This window comes from Sinocyclocheilus rhinocerous, unplaced genomic scaffold, assembly GCF_001515625.1.
Source record: "Sinocyclocheilus rhinocerous isolate Xijiao unplaced genomic scaffold, SAMN03320098_v1.1 scaffold504, whole genome shotgun sequence".
NCBI classification, from domain to species: Eukaryota; Metazoa; Chordata; class Actinopteri; order Cypriniformes; family Cyprinidae; genus Sinocyclocheilus; species Sinocyclocheilus rhinocerous.
Genome location: NW_015645076.1, coordinates 1521426 through 1538016, shown reverse-complemented (window position 1 = coordinate 1538016; position 16591 = coordinate 1521426). Strand labels below are relative to the sequence as shown.

The window sequence follows — 16591 nt, the reverse complement described above, 5'->3', positions numbered from 1 at the left end:
GTTTATATGAATGCATGTCTGAGGGGAACTTACTGTCTTTAGAAAAGTTTAGATGGTATCCTCTGTATAATGCATATTAAAGTTCATAAGTGCAGCGCTGCTTTGTTTACAGCGGAAACCAGGAAAAGCTTTAAGCGCCACTTGCTGGCAGAGAGTGCATCTGCGTCTCATTCAGCTCGTCCGCTGTTTAAGAAGATATTTATTTTATTTGTGTTATTTATTTGATTTGGGGCTTGTTTTAAAATTTCAATGTAGTTAAGTTTTGTTATTTACATTATATTTACATTTTTTCTTTTAGCAGGCGCTTTTGTCCAAAGCGATTTACAAATGAGGACAATAGAAGCAATCAAATCCAACAAAAGAGCAGTAATATGCAAGTGCTATATTAGTATATTATTATAGTGTTATATTTCAATTTCACAAAGAAATGTGCAGCATTTTGTCCAAGCAATAATAAAAGGACACATTTAATTTATAATTTGTCTTAAATCTCATTTTGTAAAAAAAATAATAATAACCTTGAATTGAATCGTGAAATCAGAATCATGAATCGAATCGTGAGTTGAGTGAATCGTTACATCGCTATAACCCAATGTTTGTTCTAGTGCTGATATTAAATATGCAAAAATGTGTACATGGTTTAAAAAAAAAAAAAGATTTAAGTTTAAAGTGTAAGCAAATGTTAAAATTTGTTTGCATGGCATTTACTACATCTGTTTATTTATTAACCAACTTAGTGAGTTATAATTGGCTGTTGAATGCATGGAAGGAATTACCAGTGCCTTGTTGGTGTTAAAAATGCTTACTTATGTTTAATTCTCCACCAGAAGGTGGCATCTGGCTTTTTTTTTTTTTTTTTTTTTCCTCCCTCTTCCCTTTCAGGTTTTTTTTTTAATGTTTCTGCATATTCCTTATGTTTGGACTCAAAGGTTCATACGCAGAATCGGATGAAGATGAGGCAGAGGACAGCAGACCGTCCATCGATTTCTGTGAGTTGGAGGATGATGATGATGATGATGAGGAGGAGGAGGAGGAGGAGGAGGAGGAGGTTTAATGTGTTGGCAGGAAGGAAGGAGGCGTGGCTTAGCAGTCTGTCTCGGCCTCCTCCCACTTGCTGTTCTTGACCTGTGTCCTCCTGTTTGAAGTTACTTTAGCCAATGTCTGATTGGCAGCGTAACCACTGTTTTTAGCCTATCACAAGGCTTTCATAATATGCAGATAATCAAAGTTTTATGGGAGCTCTTTGGATACTGTTATGAATTTTTTATTTTTTATTTTTTTTGCTTCAGAGGTTGGTGAGCACTCTAAAGCTTTATTCAGTTAAAAAATAATAATAAGTCAGGTGAACAGATGAACACCATGAGTGCTTTAAATAACTATGCTTAGAAGCTGGTTTGGGGAAAGAGGATGATTGGGGATCTTGGACGATTCATACTTTTACATGGTTCAGTTGAGGAACGTTCATCCACTCATTTATAGGGCTGCTTGAAAAGGAGATTGTTTTCAATATCTTGATGATTTTAAAAAAATAAATAAGACCCTTATTAATTTCCTGGTTTTTGTTTTTATGTTATTAATGCACTTGTTTTTTTGTTTTTGGAGAATGGGTGAGTGAGAAAATGTGGTCACTTTTTCTTTTTTCTTTCAAGACTTTCTCCTTACAGAAGACCTTTTCCACAGTCTGTTTGTATGTTGTACATTATAACAATGTAATTCGCTTGAATTATTACAATAAAATGGAGGTATTTCAATACCTCACAAAAAACTGCTTTGTCCTTCAGATGTCTTACAGCTAATGAACAGTGATTCTGTTCACTTAATTCATGACAATTAAAATGGTTTTGCATAATATACAGCAGTTTGTTTTTAAGTGATTTTTTTTTTCAGTACATGATTAAAACTTCCATTTGTGGTATATCATCATTTTGATGGGTTTAATGTTGTAAAATGTGAAAAGTAGTATTATGTCTGAACGTTTGATTGGTGGTTTATGTAGAGAAAAATTTAATATTGTTCCTAAAAAAAAAAGTTTATTTTTAGACTCAATTATACACTCATATATTAGTGCATAATGTATAAGTAAATAGCCATATATGTTATAGCCCATACACACACACATATATATATATATATATATATATTAAATATTTATATATTTTCACATTTTTATAACCATTTAGAAATTTGTGTACAAAAATATGTAAACGTGTTTTACTAATATTTTTAATCACGTCATACAAATCATTAAAATAATGTAAAATGTTTACCTAGGCATGAAAAGAGCATTGCGTAACTGCGTACGCTTTAACAAAAAGAAAAAACACTGAGCCAGCAGATGGCATCGCATGAGCTATGACGCAACACGCGCACCCGTCTGACTCCAGCAGCCTCAGATATCCGTCGGTCCGCCCGAGAAGCACGATGTGACCGTGACATTACACATCCACCTGAAGACAGAAAAACAACAACATTCTCCTTCTCCGTGCCACTGAGTGCAGTTATGTCTGAGACGCCATGCCAGATCTTTCGGGGTGTCTGCTCCTCGCCGCGCTGCTGATTTTCTGCGAGGATGGGTACGTGAGGAGAGCGCAGGGTGGGGTGCTCTCCCACGGCCTCGCCTCGCTGTCGGAGGAGGACAAATTCAATGCTAGCGAGACACAGACGTCCACGCTCAAGGGACAGGGGGATGCGACGGCATCAGGTAACGGTCACGGCATCCGCTGGCATCATCTACATCCTCAGCATCAGCACCGCCATGAGCTCTGCATGCGGTGTGCTTACAAATAATAGGGATGTTTTCATGATGGGGTACATGACAACAAAGGACATGGGTGCGCTGTTAACCGCTGTGCTTGCTGTCTCATAACACTGGCCTGTAGCATTCATTATGTGTCTATTATTTGTGAGCCTGCGAAGCTCTTTTGCAGTGAAGCCACCTATTTCAGGTTTATTTAGGACAGCCATGTCCACGTTATTTAGAAGTGAATAGCTGATATGGGTGAGCAGCATTGCACTGTTTATCTTGAATGTACAGAGTCATTGTGCATTTAATGTGGGATTACTTTAGAGCCAGTATCATCCAAGACCATTCTGTTTGAGATAGACAGTATAATCAAATCTATTAGGTCTTTAATGTCAGGTGTTTGCTAAATTTGCCCCAATTTGCTAAAATGTCATATATATATATATATATATATGCATGCATTTGAGAAAAATAATTGGCATTTATGTTGCACAAAGGTCAAAATATATTATAGAACATTAATTCAAAATAAATATTAATAATTCAGATTTTTTTAATTTACATTTTTTTCTCTAAATTTTCTAATATTTTAGTAATTACTATTTTTTAGTTAATATTTTAGTTTAGTACTATTACAAAATTTTTGTAATAGTAATCTTTTAATAAACTCCAAATATCAGGGCAAGAAGAAGACCAAAAGCATTTTCAATAAAAATCAATGTTGAAGCTATGTCGCTTTATAATTCTAGTGTCTCCCATTGTTTCCTCCTGGTCATGTTGTGTTTTGAGGATCTGCACATGGTCTATGCAAAGAACGAGGGATTCACTTCTTTTTTCAGTATTGAGAGACATTTCAAAGAGGATTTTCAAGTCTCAGTTTTTCACTGATGTGCTCATCCAACATTTGGCACTTTGATCTATTTTTAAGCCGCTCTGCCTGACCCGTGGGTCCAGTGGTCATAACTATTTCAAGGCTAAGATTTTACTATCACCAACCAGTTTTTTTCCGTGTTGGCTGTATTGGTTTTTAATTCGTTGAGCAATTACAGTTCAGTTACCTCAATTAAATTATAAACATTGGTCCATGTGGTTAACCTTAAACTCCATTTAATTCGTTTCATTTTTTAAAAATGATTCTCTTATCTTTGACACATATTACAAGGGTTTGAGGCCAAATATAGCATTCAAGCTACCAGAATACCTTTCTATGCTCATTTTTATTCATTTCCACAAAAACCTGGTATTTTCTCTGTCTCTAGAGTCACTCCTGACCTTGAAGATTTGGGTTAAAGATGCATCTAGCCAGAGGTTCCTGAAAGGAGCTGTGGTGGGTGTGTTCTTCAATGGATCCCAGATTCGCTCCAGCCAGACTCTGGAGAATGGAGAGGTCACGGTCACTGTCTCATACCACCTTGGCCTGACCCTCACTCTGGTGGCCAGCATGGAGGGTTATGTGCTCACCCAGCTGCCTTGGAAAACCACCAAGATGCCCAGTAAGTTCATAACCTCAAAGATGCAGATTTATTTAATTTACTTGGTTATTGCATATTTTATATGATGTGAGGACATCAGATTTTTGATTTTGTTTTTATAGGTATATATTAGATGTATTTTTTATTATTATTCAGTCTAAAGTTTCCTCTTAATCCCTGCATATTTTAGCGAGATATAACACTTCAGTGAGATGAAAAAATAAACAGTGAGAAAAAGATGACTAGGCAGCAAGAAAGCTGTGAACCATGTGACCTCACCCTGGCCCTGGCTTGTTGTATTAACACCCAACTAGAGCTCTAAAGAAATGACCTTCAAACATATGGAGAAATACAACTAATATCATTTTAATGTGAAAAACTTGGCTGCTGAAATGAGTTTTGAGTGTTTGTTTTTATGCTATTTCCTAGTTTTTTCTGTTATTACGATGTCTCTGCGCCCTCAAACACAAGGGAACATCTGGCTCTTTGATGATACTGTGCTGATAACTCGAAAAGCATCTGGTATGTCAGTTATGTCAACATTCCTTACTCTACCTATAATTTTATCCAATTATCCATACCACTATTTTGAAATTGAAAGCTGTTTTAAAAATGTTATACTCTTTAGTATCTACATATATCTGCTGCATGGAGCCCTACTCTGAATGTGATACTGACACACAAAATTTCTACTGTTGTATTATTTATTTATTTTCACATTACAGATCTGTCATTTCAACCGAGTGTACAGTTTTCCAAAAGTCTCCTCAAACTGTCTGAGAACACTACCATCTCCATGCTGTCAGCCTATCTGACAGTTCCAGCCCTGCCTACAGAAAAAGACTCAAATTTCTTTACTCAAAACCTGAGTGGTAAAGGAGGTAAGATGAAAAAAAAAAAGGATGAAATATCTTTTGCATCGGACTACATGGTGGTACAGTCAAATCTAAACAGTTGTCCTGTCATTCCTTATCACATCTCTTGAGTTGAATGCTGACCCTATGTGTTTCACTGAATGTTAATGATCTGTGAGGGGAGTATATATTGTAGGACAGCTTTAGTCAATGAAAGCTACAAACTCCATTACTGTTTAGACTCTTTACTGCATTGATTAGTTAATGTTATTGATTATGTGTTATTGATTAGGCAATACCTGGCTGCTTGGTTACCCAGATTTAAACAAGAGCTAACAAGAGCTAACATGATGGCACATTGTACACATATTATTGATCTTCTAGACCAGTGTTTATTTTTACAAAAGAAAACGTATAATGCTGCCTGTTGTTAGTGTTTTAGGTCATTGTTTTATGAGTGACATTAAATGGAAATGTGTTGGTTTAGTGACAACCTTTTCTATTGTTATGGAAGATTTACTTGATTTGAGATAGGTACGAGAACTGTGTGAAGAGTTTTGAAAAAGTGACCTAACTGTTGAGAAATAGGTCCTAGTCATTGTCAAAAAACTGTAAGTAGGAGCTTCATTTTACACAATGGCCTGTGTATCAAGGTTAGGAGACCTTTGAATTTAGGATTGTGTCCAACAGAAGCACTTGATGTTATATGTTATCACAGGTACCTGGGTAAATAAAGGTATAGGCACTGTTCAGATGGAGAAAAACGGCCTAGTCTGGAATTACATAGCACCTCAACTTGGTAACTGGATTGCTGCACCACCACCATCATCAGGTAGGAATCAGTCGTTTCTAAGATATGTAATTAAAATAAGTATTGTAAAATCATCATTACTATTTATCAATCCAAAAGCATTCCCCTTTCATTACTTACTTTTACACTGAAATTCATATCTTCTTGTGTTCATGTGCAGCCCTCTAACCAGATTTATGTTTGTGTAAATCTAGGTTATATGGGGTTTGCAAGCTCAATGGATTTCATGTCCTACCACACATACCTTCTTGTGGGTATCTTGGGAGGAACTCTTGTGATAGTCATTGGATTTTTATCTGTGATTGTATTTCACTGCAGGTAAGAGCTTATTCAGCCATGCAGGTATCATTGCATGACTTTCTCATAAATACAATTGAGCAACATTGAATTGCATAACTTGATTATTTCATCTTAACCTTATTTTCATGTGAAGGGCAATTATCAAAATATGTAGCAATCCCTTTCTATCTTGTTTTATAGAGATTTAAACTATGAGGCCGGAAGAAAGCGATGGAATTCCACCAGGCTCACTGTACTAAAGAAAGACCAGACCACTTCCACCAGCTCTGATGAGGTTCAAGAACTTTTCTTCCATAATGGGGACCGTTCTTATTCACTGGCTGCAAGGGGCATCAGCCATGATGCATCAGACTCTCCACGACACCAAGCCAACTACAATATTTATGTGGAAAATGTTGGGCGGCCAGCAGGCAATCTGTACGAGAACATTGGAGTTGTGGGATTAGAAATGTGTAATCTTTATGTTAATAGTGATGAAGTTGCAAAGCTTCGGGAAAAATCTGAACAGAATGCCTCACGCCAGAATGGTGCAGAGAATGTAGTTTTCAAAGACAAGCTGTTCCACATCTATAACCAGTCCGTGGCGATTGTACCGGCCCCAGAGTTGTTCAGTTCCCAGGGACAAGCTGACCCTTCTGGAAGTAGATCTGCCACTTTCCCAAGGAATGGCATGGAGCATGGAGCTCAGACAGAGCGGAACTTAAAAGACAGTTTCACTCAGACGTTGCCAAAAGTTCCGCCGCAGGACAGCGATGAGCAGCAGGCTCTGGAGGGAGCGCAAGCTGCTGCCGCAAACCCAGGGCTATGGGGCCGCTACAGTCATCTCCTGGAATCCGTGTCTGTCCCAGGAACATTGAACGAAGCAGCCAGAATGGGGCCTTTCCGGGGGGAACTCCAGGGAATATCAGAGCAAACCTTGCTGGAGCTCTCCAAGGGCAAACCGTCCATTCACCCACCCCGGGCCTGGTTTGTGTCTCTTGATGGTAAACCAGCAGCCCAGGTTCGTCACTCTGTGATCGAGCTTCAAGGAAGACACCGTCCGGGCAGCAGCAACGACACAAGCTTGGACTCTGGAGTGGACATGAATGAACTGCAGCAGCCATTGCGAAAAAGCGAGGAACCCTCGAGCGCTAGCATGGCTAAAATAAGCAGAAATCAAGAGCAGGACTTGAGCAGCAGTGAAATTGGGAGTCCCGAGGACATGTCCCTGAGGAACACCCTGGAAGGCAGTAGTGCAGCCATTCCCAACATCCCAGAGGACAGGGATGCAGGGGACACCTCTAGCGAGTCTAAATCTACCCCTCCGCCACGGAGACTGAGGAAGGTTCGAGACAAGAAGCCTGACAAGACCTCTCGACACATGAGGGAGGAAAGACCCCAAACGAAACACTAACTAAATAACCTAACGTGTAGTCGTAGCTTCTTGGTGTCTGGAAATGGTTTTGATCAAATTGCCTTATAACGTAAACATCAGGAAGAATGAATAAAGCAAAAATGCCTGTCTTACCTTCCGTAGCTCAGTCGATTCCCATGGCTATGCTGTATCCAGCATTCTGTCAGCAGTTCATTTGTATGCAATTTCGCAACCACACTGTACAATGTTTTTACAAACTGCTTTGAAAGAACATATTTGTTTATCTTCAAAAGTACATTGTAAAAGTATGTATATATATATATATATCTATGTATTTTTAAACATTTGTTGCCCTGCGAGCACAATGCTTGTACTCACAATGCTCTTCTAGTGAGTCCGCAAAACTTTAAATGCGATCAATTTGGATCTCTTTGACTTGCTTTGAATCAGTTTTTGTTCTTCAGTTAAATTCTACAGAAATTGAAATGTAACGCAAGGAACTGCCACAGTGCCATAAACAATTATAAAATAAATTGTGGGAAAAAATGAGCACTGTTAACATAAGCTGTTAAGCTAAGCACTATGTATTCTCCAAATCAGAAAGAGCACCAGTGTGTTGCAAAAATATTTTTGAGGGAGCGACTAAGGCCTTTGAGGTCATATGCTATTTTAACGCACTGTACTTATTTAATGTATTATTGCTAGTCACGTTTGCATGCTGTCCATTGTAATGCCTTTATCATTCAATGTTTTCATGTGTAAGAATGTAGTACCCAAAAACACTGACAATATGTCTCAGGTTATGGCTTACCTTACCAAGGCCTTTACCAAGACCTTACCTTAGCACAGCTGAACCTAGCATATTAAGATGTTTCTTGTGCTGATGTGTTTTGTGTGTGAAATATTTCTTCATAAATTGACAACAAATCATTATCAACTCATGTACTGAATGTGTTGGAGCTTTTGTAGTTGTATTATTTTAGACAATTAATTGTAACGGTTTAATTTTTATTGACAGTTACAATAAAACTCTAGCTTCTTGTTGTCAGGCAGCAAATGAGAACTAAGAAGGGAAATTGTGTTTGACATTTTAAATGAAGTATGACCAAGGAGAGATTGCATTGTGTCAGCTGAATGTTTTTAACGTAATTTATGTTGGTTGTATTGTAGCATTTATTATTTCATTAATTGTAATATATTTTAATTATTTCTCAACACACTGGTTTAAATGGCTCATGAGCCATTACTGGATGCTTTAAAGTACAGCTTGTAATCTGCCTTTTTGTGCACATTTAATAAAGGTACTTGACCACAAAAAAAAAAAAATAACCTCATGAGTTTTATGTACCCAGAATTAATGAAAGCATACATTTTATTTTAGATTTTTTAAACCATATAAATAAACATTAAATAATTAACAAATAATTAGAAATTCAAAAAATCAAAAGACAATAATAAAAGTACTGTCTTTTATACCAACATAAATGTCAAAATTGGCCTGTCTTTGCCTGTGTTTTCGGCAGAGATCAAGCATTGTTAATTTTGAGTTTAAGGATTCTGCAATTCAGTGACTGCTCTGCAAACTACCTAACAACCTAACATACCTGATTAGAACACACTTGGTTTCATTAAACGAGAAATGTAAGGCATCATTTTAAGGGTCACGTTGGGTATAATATTAAAAAGCCCATTTTAAAACAGGGCAATAACATCAAAAATGGCCCGTCTTTGCCATTGTTTTCAGGAAAGATCAAGCATTAAGCATGTTAATTCTGAGTTTAAAGATTCTGCAATTCAGTGACTGCTCAGCTAAATACAAGAAAACCTAACATGCTTGATTTTATTAAACAAGAAATTTAAGGCACTCATATGAGGTATAACATTAAAAAGAGCCTTCCTCAGGGTGCTTCTGGTTTTTAATGTTATAGCAGTATTTTAATAAAAGCTTTTTAATATTACACATTTGAGTGTCTTAAATTCTTGCATCCTGGACTGTGGAGGTAATCCAGACACCCTTGAAGCAACTTGCTACCATTATTTTTTGATTGCATACTTGTTCACTTTACTCTCGTTTTCTCATAAGTATAACTTTGACAGGATTGTTTGTCATCCAGAGATGAAGATTCTTCACATCCACCCTGTTTGGCCTTGGTCTCTCTCTTAAGCGACCATTCCTTAGTGGTCTGATCCTGCCGAAAACTGGAGTCATGCTGGATGATCCATTAATGCCCACAGCAAGGCTTTGCTGATCATTTTGTGTTCCAGCCAAAGCTGACTGGATGTTCAAACAAGTTGCTGAGGGCCTATTTAGGAAGGACTCTCTCATCTCAGCCTGTGCAGCTATTGCCTTCCCAACTGATAAGCTCCTATGAAGAGACCTCTGTTCTTTTGTATGATTTTGCTTCATGGTGGACATTCTGGTATATGATTCTATTTGGGAACTATTGATGCAGAGATCCCGAAAACCCTGAGTGAGTGAATCCACAGAGGAAGGACTGGAATACCCTGGTTCAGATGTCACTAATCTCAACGGAGATGGAGCTCTACTTCTTTTTACGTGCAAACCAATACCTGGTAGAAAGAACTCTGAGATCTGGTCATCGGTATGCTTGCTCAGAACATCACTAGATGGAGTCAGAGAGCTTTCTGTTCTGCCACTTTTGGGATTCCACGTAAGAGGATTGTAGATGATGTGCCAGTCCAGTGGGCAGCAGTTAGACTTGCGGAGCAATGGATCAATACAGCCAGTATGGAACTGGATCAGGTTCAGGAAAGAGAGAAAATAGATAATAAAAAAGATATTAAAGCTTTATCAGTATTCAACACACATTGAGTGAGATGAACTTGAGTTGTGTTACCTTGTGTTTGCAGGGAAGGGTTCTGACATGCTGACCCTGTTGAAATCTTGAGAGGCAGATTCTACACTGAATACCTGGATAAAGCAGTCTGGACTCTTTCCGAACTCTCACCATCGGCAAACTCTTCATTACATAGTTCGGGACTATATCACATGTCACACCAGACATGCTGCTGGAGCTGTTATGTAGAGTAAAATAAAGTAATGTGTCCAAACAAATTTCCCAAAAAATCCCTTAAAGTGGGTTTGGAATTAAAAAAAAAGATTGTGCACAGAAGCTAGAATGGAGCAGACAAACCTACTACACACTGAGTGGTTTTCCATTTTCTGTGTTTCCTCAGAGATGTGAGGTTCTACTGTATGCCATGGCTGACCTCTTTTCTGCACAATTTTAACAGTAAAGAAAGAATATTTTGTTAACCTCTTAATGCTATAATGCATTAAACTACACTTAAATCGCTATATAACACCCTAAACATCACTTTAAACATTCAAAACATGTTGTTTATTATATTGTTTAATAGTGCCATATGGTAAACTTTTTTCTAATTTATGCTACAAATAACTTCACTGTGCAGTTATGAATAGCATCACCATGTTTCCTGCTCACATGTGAATCTTAAAAACTCACCATTCGAACCATGAAGCAATGTTGTGGATGAACTGTTCTCCTAAAGCAGTCCTCACACAGATGGAAAAAACTGCACTCTGTACACCTGTAAACATCAGATTTAAGACATTGAATATGACACTCCAATTCAACATTAGTCAGAATAAGAATAAATAGATTACTATTCAAACATTTGGGCTCAGTAGGATTTTAAAACTTAGAAAAAACATATATTCATGCACCAAATCGGCAGATCATCATCAGCCTTGGTGACCATAAGAGGCTTCTTGCAAAAACATTTAGAAAAATCTTACTGACCCCAAACTTTTGAACAATAGTATATGTCTGCACTGTGTAATACAGTGGTCTCAAACTCAATTCCTGAAGGGCCACAGCTCTGTAGAGTTTAGCTCCAACCAGCTCCAAATCACACCTGCTTAGAAGTTTCTAGTGATCCTGAAGACCTTGATTAGCTGGATCAGGTGTGTTTGATTAGGGTTGGCGCAAAACTGTGCAGAGCTGTGACCCTCCAGGAATTGAGTTTGAGACCAATGGTGTAATAGAGGCCTACTTGAAACATTTGCCGATGATTGGACAAACCCTGCAGCTGTTACACATAACACCCAGATGTTTGTCCAGACAGTCCTTCTCATAGCAGGTTAACAGTTCACCTGCATTTTTCACCTGTCAAAGATAACACATTTAAACCCAAGATTATTTAAGTTTAAACAAAGGGTAGTAAAGACAATTTTGAGTGACTGTGTCTTGGAATGACGTACCTGTTCAATTAGCTGCTTAAAAGTGCCAAAGTCCTCCCTACAGAGAGGACACTTAAGAAGTGCACGCGGGTCCCTCTTTATTTGATGATCAGCCCATACCTTCATGCAGGAAATGTGGATGTTGTTTCCACAGCTAAACCTTAACAATGATGCATAATTACAATGTAACCGGTTACCACTGCAACATAGAAATTCATGTAATTGAGGATCACTAATAGCTTTTTGGGTTTAAATGGAAACTTGGGTGAGTGTGATGCATTTGGCTTTAAAGATGGAGAAAGGACATTCTTAATACATTTCTAGGTTATGTTATGTATTGATTTCAAATGTTTCAGCTATGAAACATATTAACTTCCTGGTAAATACAGTGTTTATCATTAAACTATACATATATTTAGAGAGTATCCATTTAATTTCATAAGATTAATTCTGAATAAGTTCTCTTACTTGCAATAGGTCACTGGCAATTTTTTCAGCAAAAGTTCTTCTTGACAGATTGGACATGTATCATCTTCCTCAATGTCTTTCTGTCTGATGCTTCCGTCTTCCTCACTAGGCTCAGGACATGATGGGCCTGAGCTCCTCCTGTCATTAGGAGATGTAGTTTTGGTCACATGAAGCCCTTGTAACAGCTCTAGGATCTGTCTCTCCGCAAGACCATACTGAAAACAATCTGAAACCGAACAAATGACCAGAAAGACATCTGCAGCTCAAACATTTGTGTACAGGTAGTATGTGCCTTTATGTGCATCTGTTTGCAAGTTCTCAGGATTGAATTGATGATGCCTACACCTTAGAAAGAAACATTTGTCTACTTACATTCATGATCTTGTGGCAGTCGAAATTTACGCATTAAAATCCTAGAATGAATTTGTGAAGTAAGGTATGAGGTAAAGTTAGATGATATCGCAACAAGCAAACTGTATATGTGTTTCTTCAACTATGTGCACTTTTCTGTCCCAGGGGTTGTTATTTATTAAAAACTATAAGATTTAATTTCATATGACGGTAACATTAAAACTTAGAAATGTTATACAATGCCTAGATCATTCATTTTTTCTACTTTTCAAATGCCTTCATGCAGATTTTATTGTTGTACCCTTACTCCAGACGGTACGGAAGTTCTAAGCGGCCATGCATTATTATTTTTTTCCATCTTGTTTTCTCGTTATAACGACTTACGATAAACAGTTTATATTCTAAAATCTATTTAAAGGTTGTGTTCTGTGAAAATTAAATAACATTTGGATGTAAATGGTCGGCATAAAAGTAGTGTGCGGCTAAACCGGCTGCGTCCTGTGGATCACCTTTATCTGATTGTCGGGGTCCGGAATCATCAAGCACGGCTTTAATATCTTCATCTGAGTTTTTCGTTGTCTCCAGATTTCTCTGCAGTTCGTGTATGTTGTTAAAAACGCGGAACATCATTTTATTCCACACAACAGGCAAGCATTACCGTTAAGTCTATTATCCACCAAAATGCAGATTCGTCACGTGACAATTCTTACGCAAATGAGATTGAGGGAGACGTTAAGTTTGTTTTGATTTATTAATTTACTTACAATAACAATTTAAAATGTATTAACTTTTACGTATTCACTTTTACATGTATTATTAACTGCATTATATGCATTTTTACTTCATAGAAAAAACTTTATAAATAAATATTTATTAAAATTCTTAAATCTCTATGGGGGAGCCAGGCCCCCCTGGCCCCCCCACAAGCTACGCCCATGCGGCCAGACCCACACTTTCATTAAAAAAAGTAGGTAAAAAAGTGTCCACTGTTGAAGAAACACCCATCTAGAGTTTAACCCAAAGCATTTATTTACCAGCAGATGTGTGTACAAAGATCCTTCTCTTTCTGAAAGGTTGGGCAGGTGCACGTGTGTGGATCGCCCAAACACACCTCAAATATGAAAATGGCATTGTTAATTTGCACAAAATATATTAAAATTGTAATTAAACAACAATAACAAAGCAATGCAAGCTTACTTTATAGTTTTTGTTGTCTCCATCCTCTTTCAGAAGAAAACCAATCGGTCCAAACTCTTTGAGGATAAAAATGGTGGTATTCAGGGCTCGATGTTGATGTGAGCTGACCGCATCACTCACTGCTTTCCTCCACATTGTTTTCCGGAACATTATTAACTCAGTTTCGTTCAAAAATACGCATATATTATTAGTAAACGTCTTTCATTGATCATGTACGTCTCTAGACGTTTCATAAAAAACTATAATTCGTAACATGAACACGGTGGCTGGCACTCTGAAACTTTCTGTCTCGAATCAGGTGTTGCTATTGTATCTGGTGTTTCTATAGCAACAAGCTACGCTCAATAAACAGTAGATGCGACGTATCACCGCTAGATGGCGGTATTGAGCTTCTGTTGTCCCCTGCGCTTAACCTAGTATGTTCTCTGTAATATCAGTTCCTTTTCATTGTTATTATTATTATTTTTAAGAATAATATGCTGTTTAATCAACATCAGTTGACAGAGTTACTGTTAAAAGTACATATTTTAGAGCTTATTCTTAAGCTTATTGTTAAAAGTCTGGCCTTTCCCAGACACCATTCATACCAACTATTGATGTCATCTTGCAAAATAGCGAAAAACATGTTACATTGAAGCTAAGTATGTTTAGTATCTAGTCTATAGAAAAGGTAAAAGTATTAATTGCAGATACAGGGGCGTTTCTAGCCATTCATCAGTCCTGGGTCACAGGCAGCAGGCCCCCCATCAAAAACGTGTCCTCATATTTTGATACTCGTCTTCTTGATACTGTCATGATATCTGGATATAAATGGCCTTTATCTGCAGAAGTGAATCGTTTACAATCTGCATGCTTCAAAAGCTGCTTCGCTGACAAATGATAAATGACATTTACAAGTTTTGTTTCCTAGAGTGAACTGTAGATAAATCTCACAGCGTTATTTTTGTTTTATATACAGTCGTGGTCAGAATTATTGGCACCCTTGGTAAATATGATCAAAGAAGGCTGTGAAAATAAATCTGCATTGTTAATCATTTTGATCTTTTATTTAAAAAATCTATAAAAATAATAAATTTATTTTCACAGCCTTCTTTGATCATATTTACCAAGGGTGCCAATAATTCTGACCACGACTGTATTGTAAAATATCCCGTTACTATTTCATTCAATTCGCGAACAAATTTAGACCCTTTTGCAAACTTGTTTGATCAAAAGATCGAAATTGTGAAAAGAGTGATTTATTCTTGTCACGCTTCATTTCATTTTTTAAAGTGACATGACGTGTAGCCAAGTCCCATTCTCAGAATTTGTGCTCTGCATTTAACCCATCCAAGTGCACCAGCAGTGAGTAGTGAACACACACACAGAGCAGTGGACAGCCACTTTTTGCTGCAGCACCCGGGGAGCAGTTGGGGGTTCGATGCCTTGCTCAAGGGTCTCACCTCAGTCATGATATTAAAGGTGGAAGAGAGCGCTGTACATTCACTCTCCCCACCTACAATCTCAAGACTCAAACCCACAACCTTTGAGTTACAAGTCCGACTCTCGAACCATTAGGCCACGACTGCCCTTATCTACCTGGCGTCACTAGTTCTGATTCTAAACACTTGACAGAAAACATACGGCATTATTACTGGAATATTATCAAGGAAAAGGGTAATGATTATTGGTAGGGTAATCATCTTCAGACAGGGATTTATCAGTAATATTTTACTGGGCACGCACAACAGTATTTCACTGGGGCTTGAGCCTCAGTAAAATTTAATTATTTGTCAAAATTACCAGTTGAATGCTTTATTTCTGACAGCAGAATGTTGTGATTGATTTAATCAGAATCAAGTACTCCAGACATCTGCGTAATAATGGTAGTTATATCACTCTCTGTATTTGATCAAGGTTTGGTCTGTGGGAACTGGCCTCAATACATGACTTACTCATTAGTATCATGCTGTGAACTCCCTTCTTAAAAAGCAAACAGATTATAACAATTTCAACCCAGTCTCATGGCAAATACGTACCTGGGGGCACATTTTTGCAAGACGCGAAATACGTACCAATAAGTACACATCACTGCAGTTTGCAAAAAAATGAACACTAGAGGCAGTAAAACTCCGACACCTTTAAAATTATTTTCACACAGAGTATGATTTACAGAGTTTCGTTTAATAAAGCGTAATTTTCGCACAATTACTTGAAGAGTATTATGTTGTGACTTCAAAACATTTTTAATATGCTGGGAGATTTGAAAACTGATGCTTTTGATTGTTAGCACCGCACATATCCAGCTTCATATTAATGGGTTTTCATAAACAACAGGTTTGTTCGGTAGCTTACGGAGTACGGAGACGTATTTGAGAGATGAGCAGCACCGGTTTCGAATCCCGTGTAACTATGGTTCAACAAAACAGTTCAAATCTGCATATAAGGAAGTTAAAATGGCACGGTTGCATCAAATAATGTGTTTTTATATCAGTTTTGCATTTGTTAACACTATCGGGTAGGTTTAGGGTTGGGTTTGGTGTAGGGCATATTTCCAACACGACAGAGCATTAACTTTTAGCGACAGTCCCCGGATATTTGAATTCGGAATCGCCGCAATACGTACCTGAAGAAACGCAATAAAAACACAGCAATACGTACCTATATCAACGTAATAAAAACGTGCCAGGGTTCACGTATTGAACCCGTGTTTTAGCGCCACTCAGTGGACATTTCTCTTTGAAACTGCGGCGAAACGTGCAGTAAGGTAACGTTACGTAAAAACGGTGTTTCAGAAATGTAAGCAGAGGTACGTATTTTTATGAGACTGGGTTGAT

At 37.6% G+C, this 16591-nt stretch overlaps 3 protein-coding genes across 4 annotated transcripts in view; 2 read left to right on the top strand and 1 right to left on the bottom strand.

Annotated features, from left to right (window-relative positions):
• Positions 1 to 1328, top strand: part of LOC107705582 (E3 ubiquitin-protein ligase MARCH7-like) — a 24325-nt gene extending 22997 nt beyond the window's left edge. For both annotated transcript variants that reach the window (XM_016508912.1, XM_016508911.1), the window contains one exon: positions 930 to 1328. In XM_016508912.1, the coding sequence (XP_016364398.1) occupies positions 930 to 1124 (195 nt within the window). In that variant the 3' untranslated portion in view covers positions 1125 to 1328. The remainder of the gene's footprint in view (positions 1 to 929) is intronic.
• A 1003-nt stretch (positions 1329 to 2331) lies between these two features.
• On the top strand, positions 2332 to 8349 carry LOC107705581 (protein FAM171B-like). The gene is given in 7 exon segments (XM_016508910.1): positions 2332 to 2701; positions 4003 to 4236; positions 4645 to 4737; positions 4941 to 5218; positions 5763 to 5901; positions 6075 to 6198; positions 6361 to 8349. Coding segments are annotated over 7 exon segments (2268 nt in total). The 5' UTR covers positions 2332 to 2514; the 3' UTR covers positions 7574 to 8349.
• A 1213-nt stretch (positions 8350 to 9562) lies between these two features.
• On the bottom strand, positions 9563 to 13925 carry LOC107705528 (E3 ubiquitin-protein ligase Zswim2-like). Its single transcript, XM_016508834.1, has 10 exons — positions 13776 to 13925; positions 13613 to 13689; positions 12600 to 12640; positions 12228 to 12453; positions 11781 to 11919; positions 11573 to 11685; positions 11023 to 11107; positions 10690 to 10772; positions 10393 to 10570; positions 9563 to 10289 (listed from the first exon to the last, which is right to left on the bottom strand). The coding sequence occupies exons 1-10, from the start codon at positions 13923 to 13925 to the stop codon at positions 9597 to 9599; spliced, it is 1785 nt and encodes a 594-aa protein (XP_016364320.1). The 3' UTR covers positions 9563 to 9596.
• Positions 13926 to 16591: the final 2666 nt, after the last annotated feature.